General features: G+C 40.9%; 2 protein-coding genes across 19 annotated transcripts in view; both read right to left on the bottom strand.

Moving 5' to 3' along the window:
- tgfi1 (Transforming growth factor beta-1-induced transcript 1 protein) overlaps nt 1-4623 on the bottom strand; it is a 29189-nt gene extending 24566 nt beyond the window's left edge. The window contains exons 1-4 of one of the 3 annotated variants that reach the window (XM_014158489.2): nt 4327-4623; nt 1818-1868; nt 1275-1432; nt 775-839 (exon numbers count right to left, since the gene is read on the bottom strand). In XM_014158489.2, the coding sequence (XP_014013964.1) occupies nt 775-839; nt 1275-1432; nt 1818-1868; nt 4327-4339 (287 nt within the window). In that variant the 5' untranslated portion in view covers nt 4340-4623. The remainder of the gene's footprint in view (nt 1-774; nt 840-1274; nt 1433-1817; nt 1869-4326) is intronic. The other 2 variants (XM_014158490.2, NM_001139971.1) reach the window with 2 other exon arrangements.
- Nucleotides 4624-5601: 978 nt separating this feature from the next.
- LOC106579072 (elongin B) lies at nt 5602-24532 on the bottom strand. 16 transcript variants are annotated; one of them, XR_006760764.1, is made up of 8 exons: nt 23774-24520; nt 22236-22370; nt 18959-19050; nt 18693-18794; nt 18492-18597; nt 18210-18251; nt 18028-18127; nt 16778-17267 (listed from the first exon to the last, which is right to left on the bottom strand). XR_006760764.1 is itself a non-coding variant. In XM_014158599.2 (4 exons), exons 1-4 carry the CDS (start codon nt 23774-23776, stop codon nt 7690-7692), a joined length of 360 nt encoding a protein of 119 aa, XP_014014074.1. In that variant the 5' UTR covers nt 23777-23925; the 3' UTR covers nt 5602-7689. The 16 variants fall into 16 exon arrangements, 1 of the variants encoding a protein (XP_014014074.1); XR_006760760.1 differs by having other exon boundaries at nt 18888-19050; nt 23774-24052; XR_006760763.1 differs by having other exon boundaries at nt 18210-18597; nt 23774-24521.
- Nucleotides 24533-25327: the final 795 nt, after the last annotated feature.

The following is a 25327-nucleotide window of genomic DNA, read 5'->3' as shown; positions in this document are numbered from 1 at the left end:
ATCAGTTGGGCTAAAGGTGATCATGTTTATTGCTAATAGCATACCTGATAATATAGACCATGCATAGGCTATATACTGTACATGGTCCAATATGTTAAAATCATTTTAGCAAATGATTTTACCAATGTGTTATTGGGCTAATTTCTGGAGGAGGAAATTCTATTTTAGATGCTGTCAGCATACTTATTTTCATTCATTTTGGAGTAGAATGTCCTTTTTGTCCAGAACTGAGCTCCTTAGTCCTTCTACATAAGAATGTAGAACTGAGACCCCCCCCCAGCCTCGACCATATCCCCCCACTGCATAAGAATGTAGAACTGAGACCCCCCCCAGCCTCGACCATATCCCCCCACTGCATAAGAATGTAGAACTGAGACCCTCCCCAGCCTCGACCATATCCCCCCACTGCATAAGAATGTAGAACTGAGACCCCCAGCCTCGACCATATCCCCCCACTGCATAAGAATGTGGAACTGAGACCCCCCCCAGCCTCGACCATATCCCCCCACTGCATAAGAATGTAGAACTGAGACCCCCCCCCAGCCTCGACCATATCCCCCCACTGCATAAGAATGTAGAACTGAGACCCCCCCCAGCCTCGACCATATCCCCCCACTGCATAAGAATGTAGAATTTACAAAAAAAGCCAGGGCCATAAACATTATTTCATATAGGGCAGGTAAAATAATGGCCTGGTGGAACCAGCTTAATCGCTGCTGCTTTGACCACTCTGTTTTACGTAGTAAAGTAACTAATAATAAAGGAAAATAGTACCTGTATAGTTGTTTGTCTGGGTTTGGGTTCTGAGAACCATTGGACTTCATTGCAGCAGACACCGTCTAAAAGAAAAGTTTGGCACATTATAAATATAATTAACTTGTTTTTCAACCAGAAAGTCAATCTTCACTTTTGCTCTGAACTCAATGCTCACCCATCAACACAATACGAGTTATGGTACTTCATAACTATTCTATAAAAACATTTAACTTTGACAAGTTGAGTTTCTAAGCAGGGTCTGATCCCGCCTTACTACCTATCCTCTTTTAGCATTTTATAATTATCTACAGAATGAGACACTTCCAACAGCCTGTTCTATGTTGACTTCTTTCTTTTACCTCACCTAGAGTAGGTAGAAGTTGGCCCTCACCACTGATTCAGGCTCGGATATATTTCCAACCCTCCTAATGGTTAAGGTTTGGGGCTAAGGTAATCTGATCCAAGTTGTTAAGTCTACCTCAAAACTCTTAAAATGTTTTCTATCTCAAACCTCTTACCTGCTGGGGTGTGTAAGCTGGAGGCGGTGGCCTGGTCTGGGCGTTGTCCTGAGGGCTGGCAGGCGTGGGGTCAGATGTCGCCGGGGGATCAGAGGTAAGCAGGACTGGGCACCTGGCCAGGGGAGAGCTGGTGCTCTCTAGGTCAGCGAGGAGGGCGTCTACAGAGTCAGAGAGGATGGGAGTGTGCATAGAAATATAATCTATCGATTTTTTGAGATTCTATTTCAATGGGAGTCTTTGTAGAGGAATTCAAGATGTTGTCATTCATACTGTGCAGTCATTCATTTTGCCTCGGAGGGTGGTTAGTACACAGGTATTGGCTGATACCTATGTTGATGGTTAATGCTGGTTAAATACAAGAAATTGGAGAAATGGGAATGGGAATGGAAATTATAGAAGGAAAATAGGAGCGAAAAAAAGATGGAATAACAAAGGGACACATGGAGGAGGTGAGGACATAGAAGCAAAGTATTTTGACACACTGAGACACTACAGAAAGAGGGTGAAACACACAAACAAACATACATACAGACAGTTACGTACCAAACACAACAATACGAGGACTGAGAGGGTAGTTAGGTGAATCAGGATCTCCTGAGGGTAGACAGACGGACTCAGTGACCAATCAGAGAGATGCAAATCAGACGCAGGCAGCAGAGAGGACACAGAGAGGCGGGCCAATTAGAGCGAGAATAACACATTGACCAATCAAAGCAAGGGACATCAAATGTGCAAAAAAGCTAAAGTCACATGTAGACCTTTCTGGACATGCCAAAGTGATAAGGAAGCAGTGGAGGAAGGGTGTTCGTCAACTGATATCGAACTCAAACCTCATTTTCACGAGAAGTACATGCCATTTTAGTATTCCTCCATGGCATTCTGCATTTAACAACACATGATTGACATAATGGATGTATCCCTTTTATGGCCAAAACCAGGACAATGTGTCTTATTGGATTATTAGACAAGCTTTTTTCCTAACTTGGTTTACTTTTGCAAACCATGCAGAATCTGAAACAATACATTAATTATCAAACCATATTTCCAGGAAAATCTATTTTGACAATAATATTTGTGGAAGATGCACAGAGCATCACTTCATGCAACTTTTGAGCAACTTTGAAGCAATTTCAGAGCAAAATAAGGATATTTTGGAAAATGACTGCTTTACATTCTCAAAATGTAATATTTAGTTGAGGTCAGTGTATTTATTTGGTGTTTATATGTACGCCACATTCATAATTTCTTGGTAAGAGTTAGACATATTAAACCTACATAAGACTGGTGAGACTGCCTTTTATCATCACTGTCTGTGGTCATTTCTCCCACTGATGATTCACACTGGTACAAACATGTGGAGAGAATGTTCTTCACTCGCGCACACACACACACACACACACACACACACACACACACACACACACACACACACACACACACACACATTCTTTCTCACTCTCTCCCTCTCTTATACACACACACACTTAGACTGGACTGCTCATATAAGGAGTTGAAATTCTCTCAATGTGAAATATGACCATATTTAGAGCTCTGCCTGCTGACTGTTTGACTTGGCCATAGCCTCTCTTAACAAGTGATCTCGCTGAAAAACCCCACAAGTCACACCAACCAAAGAGATCAACTTACAACATAACACACAACACTACAGCATAAACACACTGACATAAACACTGTCCCCCTATTTGAGAAACACGTCGCCAGTCACCCAGCAACAACTGAACCTTGAAGTGCAATCCTATCCAGATGTGCTGAACCAGATGCAGACATTCTTCCTCGTGCTTGCTAAGCATAAAATCCCTCCGTTTTGAAATATGTTGCACACACTACTCTTCGAGCGAGTAGGCCACAAGAGCAAATGCTTTGTTCTCTGGTCTGGTGCAGCACACAACCCTCCTATTTTCACTGAACTTCATGAGTCTTGGTGAGCCATCGAGGCCCTAGGCTATTTCAGTGCTAGATGTAGAGGGCTGGGACATTGCTTTCCATTCTGAAAGTTGCCACCATTTTTAAGAAAAGAGGGATATATGTATTCCTCAACTTCTGTATCAATAGTCATTCGAAAGGGGCTCTTCTAACTATTAAATCCACCCAGTAGTTTACTAACACTAATGATAGTCACACTCTTTTCCCCTGATGGCTGAATGAATTACATTGAGATCTTTATTATGTTATGAAGCTCACTAAAGTCCATCTCTGACTCATCGATAGCATTATAGACATCCTCCTACAGAGGATGTCCAAGATCTAATTTTGATTGAATTTGTGGTTAGAGCTAGAAGCACTGCATGTTGACATAGGACACAGTTACATTAGTATACTCCTTGTTTTCCTGGCTTAGAGTTAAGGGAGCATAATGTTTTACATTGCTGGAGTGGTAAAACAAAAATGTCACAAAATGAAGCTTTTCCAGGATCTTATTCCCTCCCTTACAAAAGAGGAGCACAATGTAGAGAAAGCAAGATTTGAGTTGGAAGATAATGTTTGAGTTGTTCTATGGTTAAAAATGTTATTCAATTGAGACCAGCGGATTTTCACTAGATAACGATCTCTCATAAACATGGATTATAAGAGACCACCCATACAGTACCTACTAGCTAGGCCTACATCTAATGTAGTCGATATACTGATAAGTTCAAAAGCTAACTCTATAGGCACAATAACAAAGACTTGAGGATAAGGGCTGTTTCTTTCAAGTCTAAAATGAACTGCTATAAGTAAAATATTGCTTCTTTAATAGGAATAGGACCCCAGATGCATTTTCAAACATCGTACTATTTATAGGTAATATCTTATGCCTAATCATGTTCCTATCTATTATCATAGATTATGAGAAAACATTGTTTTCTAAACTATTCCATTTCCATGTCCTTTTACTTTTGCTCCAAATTCCAGCAAAGATAGATCTCTTTCAAGAAAACAAAAAATTTACTTTTTTCAATGCCTCAGTACTACAACCATCGTTCTTCAATTCCATTAGATAGCGAAGCACGTTGCTACAATGTTTCAAAGAGGGTCAATTTGCAATACATACCCAAATCATCCATGGTAAATTCTAAAATTAGCTTTTTTTCCTCTTGATGTGAGAAAAGATTAATATGATCAGCATCGGCTTGTAGTGGATGGTTTATTCTATTGAACCTAGGTCGTCAAACGTCCATGGTATGGCTGGATATATTATCTCTGTAACAGGGCTATTGTCTGCGTTGGCCCCGAATAACTTTTTGGATTCCGTTATCTACTAACTATGCGAGTATAAAAAAAAGGGCGTCCCGTTTCTTTTCCTCCACGACTCTCTTCCTGTATTATGCCTACTGGTACCACAGACTGGAGAAGGCGTAGTTAAATTACTGCGGTTACAACCAACACGCTATATATACACACTAGATGACTACAAGAGGGCGATGCTTTGAAGCCACCGCGCCTCCATTTTGGCACTCCCCTAACGGCGTTAAACATATTTTGGAAGCAATAGAAATGCATTAATTAATGTGAACATTTGTTTTTGACACGTTTATTATATTATAGACACCTTAATGCATACTTTCAAAGTATATTCTGTGAGCTAAAAATATAAATAAAAAATGAACAAATATAAAAACAATTTCCTTAAAGTATACTTTTTTTAAAGTTATGTTATTGTCCCCACTACAATTATTATTATTTTTTACTTAAATACATGTTATTTTGTCCATTTAATTGAAATAATGGAGAATTCCTTCTTCTGGGGAGTGCCAATATGGCCGCCCGGTGCTTTAAAAACCTTTCATTGGCAAATACATAGTATTTGTAATCCAGGTTTTATATACACCACTTGTTACAACCCCCCCATTTACCCGACAAATGAGGTCACCTTTTACATTCCTAGTCCATATTTGGGATAGAACATTTTAGATTTTTGGCAAGCGCCAAACTAACGGTAATGATGTAGCTGTGAAATGGTGTTGTTGCGCATTTGCACTATCTATTTCCAATTGGGGTCCTTCACATCGTGTCTGCCAGGATACAAATTGTGACAGTTAATCTAATCTAGAAAACACATTTGGTTAGAGATGTCAAGCTTCATTCACAAGGAATAAGTACGGGAATTGTTGCTACAGAACTGAGAATGTCACTCTTCTCCTCAATAGTGGATTTGACCAAAAACATTGAAAAAGCAATATTTCAATTCTGAATTGACTAAGCAATGAGCATGACTGACTATGGTTTACAATGACATTCCTCAACTAAATGTTAGTCATGTATTAGGTATGCCACTAATAAGTTATAAACACTGAAATACTGTCAATTGAATAGAGCAACCAACATGTTTTAAAAAATAAACAAATATTTATTTAAGCTCACAGTTACAGGCTATGTTTTTTCATTTGGGGGGAAACTGATGTCACACCGTTTTTTTGTCACATGACCTGATGTATGGCATGCCCACCCCAAAACCAGTCCAATGCCGATACCATCTTTTGCCAAGTTTTGTTTTAAACGTCACAAAAAGATGTCCTCAACCAACCGGTTCTCCTGCTTAGTCCAGGAGTTCCAAGCCTTTGGTCTCAGTGCAAACAAACAAGAGTGAAGGGGCTGAAAATGGAAGAATTTCCACATTACATCAAATTAAAATAAGCTAGAACGATGCTATAATGAAGGAGAACAGCATTTACCTTACAGTGTAAAGGAGTTTTCCTTCCAGGTCGAAGTGTGGAAAGAAATCTATTCAGAAATGCACACTGGAACTGGCTTAACCTGAGCTGCATTTAGCGGCACACAACATTGTGGAGTGTTCAGATAAGAATATACGATGTGGAACAAACATGGTGCTCTTTGTGTAAAATAAGCAATCACGTCAGATCTATTCATGACATTTCTATCTGCAACCGTTCCACAACATTTGACTATTTTGAATGTGGCCCAGGGAAGAGAACTGGGGAACATGAAGATCATTTATGATGAAAGACTATCCGATGGTGGAGATTTTAGTGTTAGTCTTTTTTCTTGTTCTTTACAATGGGATTCTCTCATGCATGTTTGCACGTTTTAACGTTTGACTCCTAACCCATGCACATTTTTTTCCAGTACATTGTTTGTTACACACAAATGCCACTTTGCCATTTTAAAGGAAAGTTTCACCCATTTTGACTGTTATAATGTTTTTGTGCATCCAGCACATTTCTCATATTTGTCTGCCTCTTCAGTCCAGGGAGCATTGCATGGTGCCGTTGCGAATGTGAGACCTCTGCGAGGCACATCGATCTGCATGTTGAACATGGTGAGATTGTAGACTCCTAAATTGATAGTGCAGTTTCTTTAGGCGAATTTACAGATAACTAGCTACTTCACATGCTGATATTGACTTTGGTATTATTGTGTGTAGCTACATTTGCTTGCTTGCTAGACCTACCTAGCTACCTAGCTACCTAGCTACTGTAGCCAGCCCATAGAGACCATTCCATTGGGGGTTTTGTAGTCGACTTGAGCTGCAACAGATTTCCACAACGATTTTCACATGTTGCTACCAACCTTATTATAACGACAAAATGAAAAATATTGTTCTCACATAGTGTTCTTTTAACACTGTAAATTATAGGAATTTGCGGTTTTGGGTAGGTTTTTCCTTTAAGAATAATAATAGTAAGAACAATAATTATCTAACACTTATACAGGGTGGTAAATTAACACCAACCACATGCTGGTAGTTTGGCATTGCCTCAAATAATGTCTATTCTTACCAGACACATTGGCAGGTGGTCATACAGAGCATTTGAGTGCATTTTTATTTTCTAAATCCAAAGCCCACATGTAAAAAAAAAACATTTAAGTGTGAATATGCGTGTCAACTCTGGAAAATAGAATCTCAGTGCTACAGTGGTGAAAGCATGATGGGGTACAGTCTTTTCGGTGATTTATATTTTTTCAGGGGGAAATGTGGCTGGTGAAAAATGTGAGGGGTGGTAAAATTCGGGCAGCCACCAACCACTACGTCTGGTGGACCAAAGTTAATTTCACACCCTGCACACACACACACACACACACACACACACACACAGAGTCACACTCAAAACCAACAGAGTCACTCATTCAAATGAGAGCATTTGACCCTGACACTCATGTGTCAGACTCATTCCCAATGTGTTTGAACAGAATGGTGCACCTGACAAGAAGGCTGGGGAGCAAGGAAGGGGGGTTCTTATCATAAAGTAACTGCTGTTTGCAAAGAATTCACAGGGATCCAGGAGTGTCCGGTTAAGGTGAAGGTGGTTGGTAGTAACCTGGTTTGGTTACACATGCCCCATCCCATCTTAACCCACAATTATGGTACATATCCTCTACCCTGCCACCTATACCTCCTTGGCTGTTTTTGTAGACAGCCCTTTCCCCATCCCCGATCCCTCCATGCCTCCCTTCATCACTGCACAGTCTGTTCGTTGGCAGTGCTGCCAGAGTCTTGGGGCTTCATGACGTCAGGGAGCTCTGGAGGACTGGAGAATTCCTCCACCTGCAGCTGCTCAAACATCTCATCTGAAGAGGGGAGGGGAGAAAGAAAGGGGGCTCAATAACACAGCGTACTAACATTACAGCCTACTGAGGACAACAGACTGAAACGGTGGTCAGTAGTAGCTGCAAATTCATTCACTGGTCAACTGACGAATCAAACAGTCATAGCACACCTGTCTGTATCTAATCTTCGTTTTCAATTGGAAGACCCTTAACGTCCCCAACTTTCCTGAAGGACAGCACAACACAATCCTAGGCCCTCCCCAAACGTGCTGCTCTCATCGAAAACAATCGAGTTGCTGTTTTTTTAAACGCATTTTGTTCGGAAGCACCCTGTAAGCCTGTACTTTGTTAGATAAGAATATTTAAAAACCAGAGGAGCCTGAAGCTTTCAAATCTTGCATAAATAATCCAAATCCAATAGAGGGGGACTACACTGGGACTGGTGACAGTAAAGTAGCTGGAGGAGTAGTTAGTGTAAATGGATGTACCGCCCATTCGGAAAGCCAGTCCAACAGTGCCTGGGGCCTGAGGTCTTGCAGTTTGGTTGGTGAAGCCGCAATCGCCAAGAGTTTTACTGTCTTCTAGCAACTGGTCATCCTGGGGGAAGAAAGAGATGATTACATTTGCTAATGTTACTGAAAGTCGTGAGACACTAAATTATGTTGTAAAGTCTTGACTAAATCTGACACTGTTGGTGGTGGACCCAAATGCAGAATTATAATTTTTTTAAACATTTACTTGACTGTTTAAACTGAGGCTAGCTCACATTTGATATAAGTCAGAGAAGTTAACTTTCTGGTGAGATGGAGATCCCTCTTGAAAACTAATATAGCTAACAAAAACACACTACATGGCCAAAATTAGTGGATTCGACTATTTCAGCCACACCCATTGCTGACATGTGTATAAAATCAAGCACACATCCATGCAATCTCCATAGACAAACATTGGCAGTAGAATGGCCAATACTGAAGAGCTCAGTGACTTTCAACGTAGCACCATCATAGGATGCCACCTTTCCAACAAATCAGTTCGTCAAATTTCTGCCCTGCTGGAGCTGCCCTGGTCAAATGTAAGTGCTGTTATTGTGAAGTGGAAACGTCTAGGAGCAACAACGGCTCAGCCACGAAGTGGTAGGCCACACAAGCTCACAGAACGGGACCGCCGAGTGCTGCAACGTGTAGAGCATAAAAATCGTCTTTCCTTGGTTGCAACACTGACTACCGTGTTCCAAACTGCCTCTGGAAGCAACGTCAGTACAAGAATTGTTTGTCGGGAGCTTTGTTACGTTCCCCAGTTTCTGTGTTGTGGTTTTGTTTGTATGTGTGTGTTTCAGGATGGCTTCCTGAAATTCCCCCCCAAGCAGCTGATTGGTCGGCCACATCGATGATTGGAGAGCTGACCCCTCCCCCTCGTCAGGATACAGCTGTATCCCGTTAGACTCCTTCTCCAGCTATATAAGCCAGTGTTCTGTTGCTCAGAAGAGAGCTGAGGGTGATAGCCTGTATTGGTTGTTTCTTAGAAAGAGCTGTGGATGATTAGTGTGTTCTGTGTTGGTTGTTGTTAAGAGAGTTGAGGATGATTGATATGTCCTGTGTTGGTTGTTTCTGAGAGAGATGATGGTTATGTCCTGAGTTAGTTGTTTCTCAGAGTTTTTTTTTTGTGAAGTATTTTGTAGCGGTCCTGCGGAGGTATGTTTATGTCCAAAGGACTGTTTTGATTATTGAACTTGTTTGTAGTTTTCTGTATCATTTGTTCCCAGGGGGAAGGGGATACATAACCTGTAGTATTCACTGTCTATGCACACTAGGTAAGACCTGGGCGGACCACCCCTTTGTATTTTGGTTAGTGCACCAGGTGGTGCTAAGTTAGGTAAGTAGTGGGTAGGCAGGTAAGGTAGGAGAGGGGGCTTTGACATTTACTTTCTTTTCTTTGGTTCCTTTCAGCCCCTTTTCCCCAAATTTACCGTGGGAAGGAATAAATTCCCAGTAAACGGTAATTCTCTGCCTTTGTCATCCTTACTCGCACCTACAGTCCCATACCTCTTTCACTCCACCTACAGTCCCATACCTCTTTCATTCCACCTACAGTCCCATACCTCTTTCATTCCACCTACAGTCCCATACCTCTTTCACTCCACCTACAGTCCCATACCTCTTTCACTCCACCTACAGTCCCATACCTCTTTCACTCCACCTACAGTCCCATACCTCTTTCACTCCACCTACAGTCCCATACCTCTTTCACTCCACCTACAGTCCCATACCTCTTTCACTCCACCTACAGTCCCATACCTCTTTCACTCCACCTACAGTCCCATACCTCTTTCACTCCACCTACAGTCCCATACCTCTTTCACTCCACGGGGAGTTGAGTTGTAGCAGGGTGTTGCGTTCCCTCTTCCTAGAGGCGTACGTAACAAGCTTCATGAAGCTCCCGACAAACAATTAGTGCGCAATGCCAGATCAGAGGCAATAGGGATGGCCAGGGATGTTCTCTTGTTAAGTGTATGAATCTGACGATTTTCCTGTCCTGCTAGCCATTCAAAATGTAATGAGTACTTTTGGGTGTCAGGGAAAATGTATGGAGTATAAAGTACATTATTTTCTTTAGGAATGTAGTGAAGTAAAAGTAGTCAAAAATATAGTGAACTAAAGTACAAATACCCCAAAAAACTACTTGAGTAGTACTTTAAAGTATTTTTACGCCACTGCCTGCAGAGCCCTGATCTCAACCCCATTGAACACCTTTGGGATGAATTGGAATGCCGACTGCGAGCCAGGCCTAATCGCCCAACATCAGTGTCCGACCTCACTAATGCTCAAGAGGTTCGGTGGAAGCAAGTCCCTGCAGCAATGTTCCAACGTCTAGTGGAAAGACTTCCCAGAAGAGTGGAGGCTGTTATAGCAGCAAAGGGGACCAACTCCATATTAATGCTGATGATTTTGGAATGAGATGTTGGACGAGCAGGTGTAGTGTATTAACAATCGCGTAACTCAACCCAACTCACTACTAAGGTAGAACCTGTGATACCTTGAAGAGCCTCTGTTCCTCAGGCTCTCTCTTGAGAATTCCCTCGACAATGCGCTTCAGCTCGTAGACGGTGGTGGACTCTTTGGCGTCTGTGAAAATGGTGGTCTTCTGACGCCGGATCATAAGGAACACATCCTGAGAGAGAGGAAAGAATAGGGCTGTATAAATTATGTCTTGCAATGCAAACCGTTTACCATTTATGAGCCAAACGGAAGCAAACAGAGCAAACAGAACAAAACTGTGAGGGACCTACCTGAATTTTTCCAATTAAAAAAAAAAAATGTTTGGAGTAAACGGTTTCTGTTGCAAAACGTTTTGCAACAGACAGAATGTTTTGCAACAGAATCTGCGTAATGAATACACCACAGGAGAAGGTGTTAAGTATACACACAAATACAGTGCACATCAACAAGTTAGCAATTAGTAAGCCTGGAGAGAGTTATTTCAGAATTGAGTGACCCAAATATGGCTCATGATACAGCCCATAAAATACAATTTTAGGCTGACAAACACAATATTGTCTTATGTCTACTGTTATTGACTAACTACACTCAGTAGGGATGTAAAATGTTCAGGCTGCCGCACAGAAACTATGGAGCTCTAGTCTACTTTGAAGAATCTAAAGGGCATATCTAAACTTCTGTACTTTTTCAATACTACACTGAACAGAAATATGAGTGTTTTCCCCATGTTTCATGAGCTAAAATAAAAGATCCCAGAAATGTTCCATATGCACAAAAAACATATTTATCTCAATTTTTGTGCAAACATTTTTTTACATCCTTGTTAGTGAGCATTTCTCCTTTGCCAAGATAATCCATCCAGCTGACAGGTGTGGCATATCAAGAAGCTGATTAAACAGGAGCAAATGATGCCTCGGAGTTGAGCAGATGTTAACAAACCGAGCTCTTCAAAGTTATCGTATATTTTGTATATATATATATATATATATATAGTACCAGTCAAAAGTTTGGACACACCTACTCATTCAAGGGTTTTATTTATTATTATTATTATGAATTTATTTTTACTATTTTCTACATTGTAAGTCAAATGCGCCGAATACAACTGGTGTAGACCTTACAGTGATATTGTCACGTCCTGACCAGTAAAGGGGTATTTGTTATATTAGTTTGGTCAGGACGTGGCAGGGGGTATTTGTTTAGAGTGTTTCGGGGTTTGTTGGGCTATGTGTTTTGTAGAGGGGTGTTTGATTAGAGTGTTCCGGGGTTTTGGTTTATGTTCTATGTTAGTATATTTCTATGTTCTAGTCTAGTCTTTCTAGTTCTATGTTTAGTTTATTGATTTGGCCTTCAATTGGAGGCAGCTGTTCCTCGTTGCCTCTGATTGAAGGTCCTATGTATAGGGGTGTTTTGGTAATGGGAATTGTGGGTAGTTATTTCCTGTTTAGTGTATGTAGCACCTGACGGGACTGTTTAGTGGCGTTCGTTTTTGTATATGTGTTTCTTTTGGTTTTTCCTTCTTTTATAATAAATAAGAAGATGAGCATACATTTTCCCGCTGCACCTTGGTCTACTCATTACGACGGCCGTTACAGATATGCTCACATACAAGCCCTTAACAATGCATTTAAAAAAGAAAAGTGTTTAGTAAAAAGTAAGTTAAACAAATCAAAATATTTTTCGATTTTAGATTCTTCAAAGTAGTCACCCTTTGCCTTGACAGCTTTGCACACTCTTTGCATTCTCTCAACAAGCTTCACCTGGAATGCTTCTTCAACAGTCTTGAAAGAGTTCCCACATATGCTGAGCACTTGTAGGCTACTCATTCAAGGGTTTTTCTTTATTTATTGTAGAATAATAGTGAAGACATCAAAACTATGAAACAACACATGGAATCATGTAATAACCAAAAAAGTGTTAAACAAATCATAATGTATTCTTCAAAGAAGCCACCATTTGCCTTGATAACAGCTTTAAATACTCTTGGCATTCTCTCAACAAGCTTCACCTGGAATGCTTCTTCAACAGTCTTGAAAGAGTTTCCACATATGCTGAGCACTTGTAGGCTGTTTTTCCTTCACTCTGCGGTCCAACTCATCCCAAACCATCTCAATTGGTTGAGGTCGGGTAATTGTACAGGCCAGGTCATCTGATACAGCACTCCACTCACCTTCTTGGTCAAATAGCGCTTACACAGCCTGGAGTTGTGTTGGGTCATTGTCCTGTTGAAAAATGAATGATACTCCCACTAAGCGCAAACCAGATGGGATGGTGTATCGCTGCAGGATGCTGTGATAGCCAAGCTGGTTAACAGTGTGCCTTGAATTCTAAACAAATCACACACAGTGTCACCAGCAAAGCACCTCCACCCCATCACACCTCCTCCTCCATGCTTAATGGTGGGAACTACACATGCGAAGATCATCCATTCACCTACTCTGCGTCTCACAAAGACACGGCGGTTGGAACCAAAAATCTAACATTTGGACTCATCAGACCAAAGGACAGTCCACTGGTATAATGTCCATTGCTCGTGTTTCTTTGCCCAAGCAAGTCTCTTCTTATTATTGGTTGTCCTTTAATAGTGGTTTCTTTGCAGCAATTTTACTATGAAGGCCTGATTCACACAGTCTCCTCTGAACAGTTGATGTTGAGATGTGTCTGTTATTTGAACTCTGTGAAGTATTTATTTGGGCTGCAATCTGAGGTGCAGTTAACTCTAATGAACTTATCCTCTGCAGCAGAGGTAACTCTGGGTCTTCCTTTCTTGTGGCAGTCCTCATGAGAGCCAGTTTCATCATTGCGCTTGATGGTTTTTTGTGACTGCACTTGAAGAAACCTTTAAAGTTCTTGACGTTTTCTGGATTGACTGACCTTCATGTCTTAAAGTAATGATGGACTGTCGTTTCTCTTTGCTTATTTGAGCTGTTTGAGAAACAAACGCCTCACACGTCCTCAACTGGCAGCTTCATTAAATAGTACCCGCAAAACACAAGTCTCAAAGTCAACAGTGAAGAGGCGACTCCAGGATGCACACACACAGCGTATTCGGAAAGTATTCATACCCCTTGACTTTTCCCACATTTTGTTACGTTACAACCGTATTCTAAAATTGATTTAATAAAAAAATCCTCATCAATCTACACACAATACCCCATAATGACAAAGAGAAAACAGGTTTTTAGAATTTTTTGCTAATTTATTAAAAATAAATATCATATATACAAAAGTATTCAGACCCTTTGCTATGAGACTCGAAATTGAGCTCAGGTGCATCCTGTTTTCATTGATCATCCTAGAGTTATTTCTCCAACGTGATTGGAGTCCACCTGTGGTAAATTCAATTGATTGGATATGATATGGAAAGGCACACACCTGTCTTTATAATTGTCCGTAGAGCTCCGAAGGTCCCCCACTGTGGTCTTGGGGACCTTCAATGCTGCAGAAATGTTTTGTTTTGGTACCCTTCCTCAGATCTGTGCCTCAACACAATCCTGTCTCGGAGCTCTACAGACAATTCCTTTGAGCTCATGGCTTGGTTTTTGCTCTGATATGCACTGTCAACTGTGGAACCTTATAAAGCGGGACCTTTTATAGACAGATGTGTGCCTTTCCAAATAATTTTAAAATAAGGCTATAACGTAACAAAATGTGGAGAAGGTCAAGGGGTCTGAATACTTTCCGAATGCACTATATGTGTAGATAGCACATTTTATGTTTAGGTTTTCAATACTTCAAACTATTCCTGCATATTAGTTAATGATTTGTACACTTTAAAACTGTTTTGACGTTGGGCTATTTTTCATAATGTCTTGTCAACAGGAAGTAGAAACAGCATCATTTTCAACCTAAGTTTCTGAAATATAAATTGAACTTTCAACATTAATTTCCAATGGTATTGTACTTAATCAGGTGAAAACAGCTGTATCAGTCCAAAAACATGCAGTGATTGATATATTTTAATGATATACCAGAAATCACCAAAACGGGTTTGCCCTGCCTACACTCAAGATGTTTGATCATTATTTAATAATTGGCAATACTAGCCAAGTGTCAAGTCTATCAAGCTGGCTAGCTTGTCACTTAACTCTAAAAAAAATATGGACGAAGCCATTGATGACATCACTCCATTGTTTCCGATGATAATTCTCAGTGGTGCATTTGAAGATCAGGAAGTGTCATTTCAGCACGTCACCATCTTGCTCCATGGCAGAGCTTTCAAGTATGGGTAGCTGTAGCCCAATATTGCAACCACAGTATTGGCATGTCGAAAGGAGTGGGTTTATGGAAAGCTTATCAGCTAACTGGGCAGATTTGTAGCCACTCAATGTTTTGCGTGGCTGATTGAGTTGCACAACAAGTAGATACGGCGGCGACCAGTGCACCAGTGTTGTATCGGCCTGCCTGCCGACTTGAAGTGCTTCCTTACCTGTAGGGACCTCTGCGGCATTTCCCGTATGATCGGTGAGAATTTCCATATGGCAAATGGACAGTCCCTTACTACTTGGTATCACGGTCGTGTCGACAGCAGTAGCCAATGTGGCGATTTTGTTCTCTCACGCGATTTGATTTCAAGTAGGATAGCAGCCTACACAAGAAACAACTAATATTGATAACTATCTAGATGTCACCTTGATAAATAGCCAACATACAGTCTATTACTCAATGGGGAGGTTATGAATAGCAACACCGGGACACATTGCCCTTCACTCCCACTTGACAAGCACTACTGTCCTGCAATGGTGTGATCCCAAGTAACCAATATCAGGGTTACAGTCATAGTAAGCACACACACACTCAACGCATGAAACAAGAGTACACCAAACAAATACAAAATAAACAATCGTCAGTTTTATAACTGAGCATTTACAAATTTGGGTAAAACAGTGAAACATGACAGACATCCGCTGGTTTAAAAGGCCAAACTCTCATGGTACAGTAGCTCAATGTACTGTAGTTGCGCGGTAAGAAACGGAATAATAAAAAAATCTTCAATGAAAACCATCTAACCTATTGCAGCAAAGTGCTTCGACACACCCACACTTTCCACACGCCAACTACTTTCTTTGACACCCATACTCTGGTTGCAATATAGTCCAGCACACACATAAAACCTAGCGTTAAAACTCGGTAATGGTTCCAATCGTTTTTGCGTTTGGGATTTTAGAACTACTTAATTTAAAAAGGTCTATTTCGTGTAGGCTTACCCAAGTGTGACATTTTGATAACCATTAACATCTCTCTCAGACAAGGTGAGTTGTATAAATATATTTGCCTCAATTTAAAAAAAAGTTAAACGCTAATTACCAAGACAAGACCTGAGCAAGACTACAAATTCCTGCAGGAAGCTCCTGCACGTCATCTCTAGCCGACACTGTCAGCTACCGTTCACCAGCAAGTTCACCAGCAAGATCAGAGACCTGTGTCCAACCCACTACCTTCTTATTTATTTACCTTTATTTAGCCACGGACTATACTTTAGCTAGCTAGTTAGCAGAGCAGTAGATTAAACAATTGTTTTACTTAGCCTAGATAATTGTTTATACAGTATGTCGACTTTGGTGTCTATTTCAGACCTTATAGCATTTTTCAAGGATGAGCATCAGAACATTAAAAGGGGAGAAGACCACTATAAAGGGTTGCCATGTGGAGAAGTACATCTTAGCAATACAATGTGTTCTATACAGCTGTCAACATTCAAGGAAAGAGCCATTTAATTATATAATCATTAACCAGATTACCTCAGATATCAGACTGTAATAACTCAATATAAATATCTAAATTTTGAATGGCAATAGGATTTAACTTTGTTTAGACATCTAGCCTGTATTTTCATGACCAGAGACAAATCTACAAACAGGCACAGTATTGATTTATTCAGAGTGGTACATGTATTAACAATCTTGATTTATAGGATCCTTCCCACTATATGACCGATATGTCAAGTGATAAAATCCCAAGTTATCAATTAAAAAGTTTATGGAAAAACTTAACTTGTCCTCATGTGAAAGTTACAATTTATTAAATATTCTACAGCTGTAATGTCATCAATCAAATCATACTTTATTTATAAAGCACATTCCTTACAACAAATGCATTTCAAGGTGTTCACAGTCATTGGATGGGGTGTCGTCTACAGTGGGCCACAGATAACGAAGAGCACATCAATACATTAAAAATGGCCACAGGGATGGATGTGCAGGAGTCAGGGCTATGGGTCACAGGGTCTGGGATCCTCACCAGATGGTCTAGTGTGCACCACAGCAGTGGTGAGGTAGTGTCCCAATGGTGCAAGGGACCTTACCATTGAGGAGGCAGTGAAGTCAAAGGATTTCTATATCAAGGGGGAACTTACAGCCTCTGAAAACCATCCTTACTGGCACCAGGTCCAAGGTCAGCTCCACATCACTGGAAGGGACACCTGCTTCATTGAGTGGACCACCAAAGCCTCCATAACATGCCAAACTCATATTGCTCCTCCTGTCAGTACCTGTTTAGAGCAAAAATATTTCACATAGTTCATACACACACAGCTCACAAAATAAGTTGCATTACATACAAGTTTTGCTCAAAGCAGCCAATGAAAGTAATGTAAAATAAAATGTTATTGGTCACATACACATGGTTAGCAGATGTTATTGCGAGTGTAGCGAAATGCTTATGCTTCTAGATCTGACAGTACAGCAGTATCTAACAGGTAATATTTAACAATTCCACAACAAAACCTAATACACAATCTAGTAAAGGAATGTGATGAGGATATATAAGTATAAAATATATGGATGAGCAATGAGAGCAGCTAAGATGCAATAAATAGTAAAGAATAGATGCTCAAGGATACAGTATATACATATGAGATGAGTAATCATATATATTGTTTTAACCTTTATTTAACTAGACAGGTCAGTTAAGAACAATTCTTATTTTCAATGACGGCCTAGGAACAGTGGGTTAACTGCCTTGTTCAGGGGCAGAACGACAGATTTTTACCTTGTCAGCTCGAGGAGCCGATCTTGAAACTTTCCAGTTACTAGTCCAACGCTCTAACCACTAGGCTACCTGTCACATGCTTAAAGTGGCATTATTAAAGTGACTAGTGTTCCATTTATTAAAGTGGCCAATGATATCAAGTCTGTAGGTAGGCAGCTGACCCTCTCTGTGATAGTGGTGGCTGTTTAACAATCTGATGGCCTTGAGATTGAAAAACAGCTTCTATCGCTCTGTCCCAGCTGTGATGCACCTGTACTGACCTCGCCTTCTGGATGGAAGCGGGGTGAACAGGTCATGGCTCGGGTGGTTATTGTCCTTGATCTTTTTTGCCTTCCTGTGACATCAGGTGTTGTAGGTGTCCTGGAGGGCAGGTAGTGGTTAACTTTATCATGGGCACAGTGGGAATTTATACTGTTTCTGTGATGTTCAAATGATTTCTTACCCCGTGTCTTACTTGCTGAAGGCCCCGGTCATCCCTGACTATCTGATATTGTTGAAAAAGAAGTTAACAATGAACAAAGATCATTCACAAACAATAGGCAACTAGAATAGTTTATATTACATTCAAGTTCTCCTCAAAGCAGCAAACTAAAGTAATGTAGTTAACATAAGTTCAAATCACAAAGGCTGGTCTGAATGCATCTCCACAGTTTCATAACACACATTACATTTTATCATGGGCACAGTCAGAATTTATATCTGTGATGTTTAAATTATGTCTTACACCCAGAGTGAGAGACTACATCACTTCTAGCAGATCCCCCTGCCGAGGGCGGCGTTGATCATGCACTGCTTCTCGTGGAGTGAGTCTGACGTTCTGCATGCCACGCCTTATGTTTAAAAATGGGTACAACAGTAACATTCTGATGCGTCTACAAATTCAATGTTTTACACAATATTGTATCATATTTGATGCGTTACAGACCTGTCCGGCCACAGGCTCGATTTACTGGAGTCTCCACAATCGGATCACACTGGCACAGGATGTCCATGCACCGGATGGCCTGAGGGATGCAATCCTGTTAGACTGAAAAACAAAGAGACATTTTGTCAGTGGTAGGTCTTTTCCAATGCTGTATCACCATCTTTATCTGGACAGAAAACGTATTGTTTATAATACTCATTCATCATCGTTTGTTCTTGTTTCCCAATCAACAGGATCTTCCTCTTCTGCCATGGTGGATATGCTACCTTTTCTGGTAAATACAGGGCCATTTCTCTTTCCCACCAGAAAATGGCAGCTACATAGCAGAGTATTGTCACTGGGTTTCCAGTCCGTCCATCTGAAAGACAAAAACGATACAAGTTAACTTACTTCTACTAGCTAGGTTGATTACTAAAATGATATCTACACTATATACACAAAAGTATGTGGATACCCCTTCAAATGAGTGGATTCGGCTATTTCAGCCAAACCTGTTGCTGACAGGTGTATAAAATCGAGCACACAGCCATGCAATCACCATAGACAACATTGGCAGTAGAATGGCCTTACTGAAGAGGTCAGTGACTTTCAACGTGGCACCGTCATAGGATGCCAATTTTCCAACAAGTCAGTTCACCACATTTCTGCCCTGCTAGAGCTGCCCCAGTCAACTGTAAGTGCTGTTATTTTCAAGTGGAAACCCCCAGGAGCAACAACAGCTAAGCAGCAAAGTAGTAGGCCACACAAGCTCACAGAACGGGACCGCCGAGTGCTGAAGCGCGTAACAATCTGTCCTTGGTTGCAACACTCACTACCAAGTTCCAAACTGCCTCTGGAAGCAACCTTGAGAGCTTCATGAAATGTGTTTCCATGGCCGAACAGCAGCCCCCAAGCCTAAGATCACCATGTGCAATGCCAAGCATCAGCTGGAGTGCTGTAAAGCTCTCCGCCATTGGACACGCCTTCTCTGAAGTGATGAATCACGCTTCTCCATCTGTCTGTCTGACAGACGAATCTGGAAACACTACCCGCCCCAATGCATAGTGCCAACTGTAAAGTTTAGTGGAGGGGACTGTTTTTCATGTGTCGGGCTTGGCCCCTTAGTTCCAGTGAAGGGAAATATTAACGCTAGAGCATACAATGACATTCTATATGATTCTGTGCTTCCAACTGTATGGCAACAGTTTAAAAAAAAGGATCAGTGTGGAAGCAGTGTATGTGCAAAGTTTTAGACTGATCCAATGAACCATTGCATTTCTGTTCAAAGTGTATCAAGACTGCCCAAATGTGCCTAATTGGTTTATTAATACATTTAATTTAATAACTATGCACTCTCAAACAATAGCATGGCATTCTTTCACTGTATTAGCTACTACCAATTGGACTTTATCGAAGGCCTTTGGAATGAATTGGAACGCTGAATGCGAGCCAGGCCTAATCGTCCAACATCAGTGCCTGACTGCACTAATGCTCATGGCTGAATGGAAGCAAATCCCTGCAGCAATGTTCCAACATCTAGGGGAAATCCTTCCCAGAAGAGTGGAGGCTATTATAGCAGCAAGGGGGGGGGACCAACTCCATATTAATGCTGATGACTTTGGAATGAGATGTTCAATGAGAAGGTGTCCACATACTTTTGGTGATGTAGTGTATATTAAAATACCATAACCCAGACTTGACTATAGTTACACTAAAATAGACTGGGCTTTGGTCTATCTGGACATCTAAAATCCTACTATGTGGATGGGACATTTCTACTGGGATGGAGGAATTATCTGGAATGCTCAACTAGATGATCAGGACAGTCTATGGTACTATTTGCCCGAAGAGGTGAAGTATTGCGATGAGTTATAGGGCTGTATGCGTGATTGTAATTCTCAAGAGGCAAGTTAAAACCCTCAGCCGTACAGTCACTAAGGAGGACTAACAGTGATAGGGGGATCATCTAAAAGGGACTGACATTGAGGGATGGAACATAAGGATTTTGGGCACTGGCCAGCTGTGATTTCTACATTCAGGGCCTAAATCTGTGGCATGTGATGTTTGTAAAGGAAAAATGTCACTGCTGTGTCAGGCTAGTTTGGCACATTGTCTACTACCCAGTCTGAAAAGTAATAGCATTGGGCTAGCTTAATTTCCATCCCTGCTGACATTTAACTGACTTCACAAGCAATATGATTAGTCATGTACAGCAGATGCACTCGTTGAACAAAACCGTTTGTGTTTCGTATGGTGAAAACATTGAGGTCACAAGTAATTTGTGAGCCAGCCAGCCAACGTTAGCTAATGGAGCTAACTAGCTTACTAGAGCGTAAAATTAAAAACTGTCCACCCACCAAATGCGGGTAAAGTTAAGTATTGGCAGGTAAGAATGTCTATTTCACCATCCACGTTGGCGGGTGTTCAATTTGCAGGGCTCTACAGTGAAAATAGGGCTCTACATTAGCGAATAAAGAAAAGTATGAGCACGTGTGAGTTTTAGGGTTAGAAAAACGCTGCAGTAGCTGTTTTAAGTATTTCTGCTGTTTTCTTTAATAGCTGCAAATTGCAAATTGCACAAAGAATCCTAAATCATTGCCGGGCAGGGGAGCTGTGCGCAATGAGTGAAGTACTGATTGATTCATTTTTGGGAGGCGCTGCACACAGAGAAAAAGTTGGTCTAATTTACTCAAAAGTCTACAAAGTGAGACTGTCATCGTGTTTCTCGGCTAATTACATTATTTTGTTCACAAGCTTGGTCGTTTTTCAACATTAGTTTGAATCTGCTGCTTCAAAAGAGTGTAGATCCCAAAACTCACACGTGACTTGTTGAGTGGCCTCGTTACCACGGTAACCTCCCGCCCTTAAAATGGGCAGCATAACGTTGTCTGCTATTTTGATTAAAAGACTCAGGTGACAAAAAAAATGAAATTGAGCTATATACCACATTACTTCTTACTATTATACATATTGTTTTAGAAACTTTAAATAGCATGGTCATTCGTTTTTATGTAATTATGGCAACAAAACCATTATTTTTAATCTACCTGCCACAGTAGCTGGGGGACCAAAAAGTTACTTTTAGGCCCTGTAGCCAACCAGGTGCCTACCAACTAGCTAGCCCACCAGGCGATATTTAGCTAGATAGTTAACAGTTTACTGTTCATGTAGGCAGTGTTTTAAGTGGTGATATGCTAGCTAAGCAACTATTCTTGCCACGGTGCCGGCCTACCGTTAACTAGAAAGTCTAACTACATGAACGGTGAATTCAAGACTCAGCTAGCTGAATATCCCTTCCCTTGTGGACTAACGCTAGCTAGCATGTCACCACGTGAAAAAAAGTAGCTGGCTAGCTCACTAAAGACATGTCAATAAAATGGTCACAACAGTCATTATGCTAGCCTATGCTGGTTTTATTTTTAACTTGTAATGAAGGTAACGTGCATTGTACAAGTAACTAACGTTACAGTCGGTGGTTATCTAGCAAATTTTCACAAGCACCTAGCTAAACACATCTTTGATTTAACCAAAATTGCTTGTTAGTAGCTAGCAAACAGGGCTTACCTTATCACATGGCTCCAGCGACTCCTTTCACTTAGAGGTCGGAAAACGATTAAAAAAAAATGCATGTATGCTTATTGGAATAGTGGTTACAATCCTGTACAGATGCTTCTGATCGACCGAGAGACCAAAGGTTCGCTACAAAAGCAGAGGGTAAAATGAAAAATTATAATTTTTAAATGCTAAGGTAGTTAGCTAGGTAATTTGAAAAATAAAAAATACGCACAATATGAATTATTTACACGAGAAACTAAAAAGGCTACGATATCTACGTTATTTGCTAGGTTACTTGCTACTTAATGAGTATGTATGGAGAAATGTTCCTTGGTTGACGTCAAAGCTTGCGACAAGATGTGTAGTAGGATAGCCACACTAGCATTTCGTTTTTTGGGGGGTAATTACAGGCATATATATATATATATATATATATATATATATATATTTTATTTTATTTTAAAAAAAAAAATTTAAGTGACCTTGTCCGATAGAGATTTGCACGGTTATCAAAGAGTCACGCCAGGGTAAGCTTACACGAAACACACCTTATATTAAGTATTTCTAAAAACCCTTAACGAAAAAAAGAATCGGAACCATTTCCCGGTTATGACTCATACTGTGGTATTCAATTAGGATGCACGCCCTCAGAGTTCTTGGAAACATCACATGCAATGTTTGAACTATTCTAGGAAGTGATGTTGCAAGCTAGCCCAGTGCTGCCCCCTCATTGAGTCACTTTACCCCTACCTACATGCACATTGACTCGGTACCCCCTGTATATAAACGTTCTTATTTAGTAAATATTTTCTTAACTGCATTGTTGGTTAAGGGTTTGTAAGTAAATATTTAACGTTAAGGTATTCGGAGCATGCGACAACATTGATTTGATCTCGTTGAAGGCCGAACAAGGTACTACAGGCTGCAATTAGCAACTAAATTATACTTAACTGTGTGATTTGAAAGTAATCGTTGCAATGACATACATCTGGTGAAATACAAACAATTTTTGGAAAAATGATCATGTTAGATGTTTTTGTATATATCCACGAATATTGACCACGAAGATCGTCATTTCTCCATTCACTATAATGGGGATTCTGTTTTAGGAAAGAATATGTGCAGTTCAACCGTCGGCCTTCAACTTGAAATCCTCAATGCCCCCTCGGCAGTCGTTCTCTAGTTGATACCCCTGCCTTGGTTTGTTTGGTCAAAAGCCTTGATTCCCGTCATCTAAAAGCCTGAGCCTGATACAACTACCTAGCTAGCATCTCGCCTAGCCACACAGACTTGCCATGACCACTTAAAGTAGTTAACTATACATTTGTAATGTTACGTTGTTTGCCACAATAAACTGACTTAATTTTAGCTAGCTTTAGCTAAAAGCGTTATCCTAGCAAAAGCTATCTAACTAGCTATCAAGTTATTCGGTAAACTAAACCAAAAATAAGGCTGCTGATTCAATAATACCACATTCCCCAAAACGTCCGTCTCCTTTATATAAAAATATTCCGAGAAACTACATGCAAGCTTTCTTGAAAACTGACCATTTCAAGTAGATGGTTGCGACAGTCGCCTCACGGTCAGTGCTATGCAGAATCCTTAAGTCGTCCCTAACCTTACCCAAACCCTTACATTAACCATTTGAAATGTCAACATCAATTAGGTAGGGACGTACCGAGGATCCCAGATAGCACCGCCCGTAGCCCCAGACTGCACTGCGCGGCCGGGGCGTATTCAAACCTTAAGGCATAACAAAGATTTTGGATATACTGACAAGATACTTGTCTCCCCGCCCTAACAATGGGAGTCGTTGTCCACAAAGCGGCATGGTGGGCTCCGCCTATTTCTCTCTTTGGATTGGTGGTTACGTCTAATGATTTTAATATTCAATGAGGGTTGTTGACGTCAACCCCCTGTATAAAATGGCGAGAGATGCTATACTACTACCTTTCATATCATGGATATGCATAGCTATCTCGAGACAACTCCGATATTAAGTGTTCTTTCAAAGTTGCCGGAATGTCACGTGTCCTACTTAAGTATTACGAAACTTCTATTAGATTAAATAAACCTCACTAGCAAATAAGCCATTCCATGTTTTGTTGACCATATTCGACACTCAATGACCTCCATACAAAAACTACTCGTTTGGTGAGTCAAAAAACAACGCTACCAGCTGGAAGGCCTCTCTCTTTGCCTCTTCCTCTCTGGGTATAGTTAGAACTGGAGACTGTGTCCAGCATCTCCACCTGTTGTTTTAAAGGTAATCTACTCGCGTTCGCATACGCCAATTATGAACCGTCTAAAAGCCAATTTATGCTTCATCCAAAAATGTGGTCTGAGGCGCCGTATGGATGGTGTGACGCAATTGCTATGCCTCCAGAGGTATGCAGAGGCCACATTGAGCTTTGTACCGCATCGCCGTATCCAGAGGGCTCTATATAGCTCCGCATTAACATGATTGGTTGACGGTAGGTGAGGGCGGGAGGTCCTGTATACAGCTCTGCACTGCTCTACGAAGCGTAAGAAGTATGAGTGCCCTGACTTCTACTGAGGCCATACCACCATAAATGCTGCATGGCCAATGCAGACTTCTGATTGACCATGCGCCCAGATTCACATCTCACTTCCTTGACAACTTCCTTCACAACAGTTCTGCACTGCACCGTTTGCTCAGACTTCTGCGGAGGCCGCATGGCAGTAAATGCTGCAAGGCCAATGCAACTACCAGATTGACCATGTAGCGCCTTTAAGGGGCACGGTTTCAACTGCTCCTACAGTTTTGCTTCGGTACTGCAGTTTAACTGACGCTTGGCCCAGAAAGACAACTTCCATACACGCACACAGTCAAATTGAGAAGACGCTTTATTCATCACCTTTGTGCACAAAACATCCATTTAATTCTTAAAATAATTGTCGCTGAGGACGATTTATTTTTCATCACTCACAGCTGAAGATATTAACATTTTATATTCATCCAATGCCAGCCATGTTTTTGAATGATATGTGGACTTCGCCGCTGCTTACTGAGTGCTAGTGCGCATGTGATGTTGGGTGGTATATACCAGATGCAACTCGATATAGACGGTCCATGAATC

This window comes from Salmo salar, chromosome ssa19, assembly GCF_905237065.1.
Source record: "Salmo salar chromosome ssa19, Ssal_v3.1, whole genome shotgun sequence".
Lineage (NCBI taxonomy): Eukaryota > Metazoa > Chordata > Actinopteri > Salmoniformes > Salmonidae > Salmo > Salmo salar.
The sequence above is the reverse complement of the archived record's forward strand: the minus strand, read 5'-3'. Positions and strand labels throughout refer to the sequence as shown.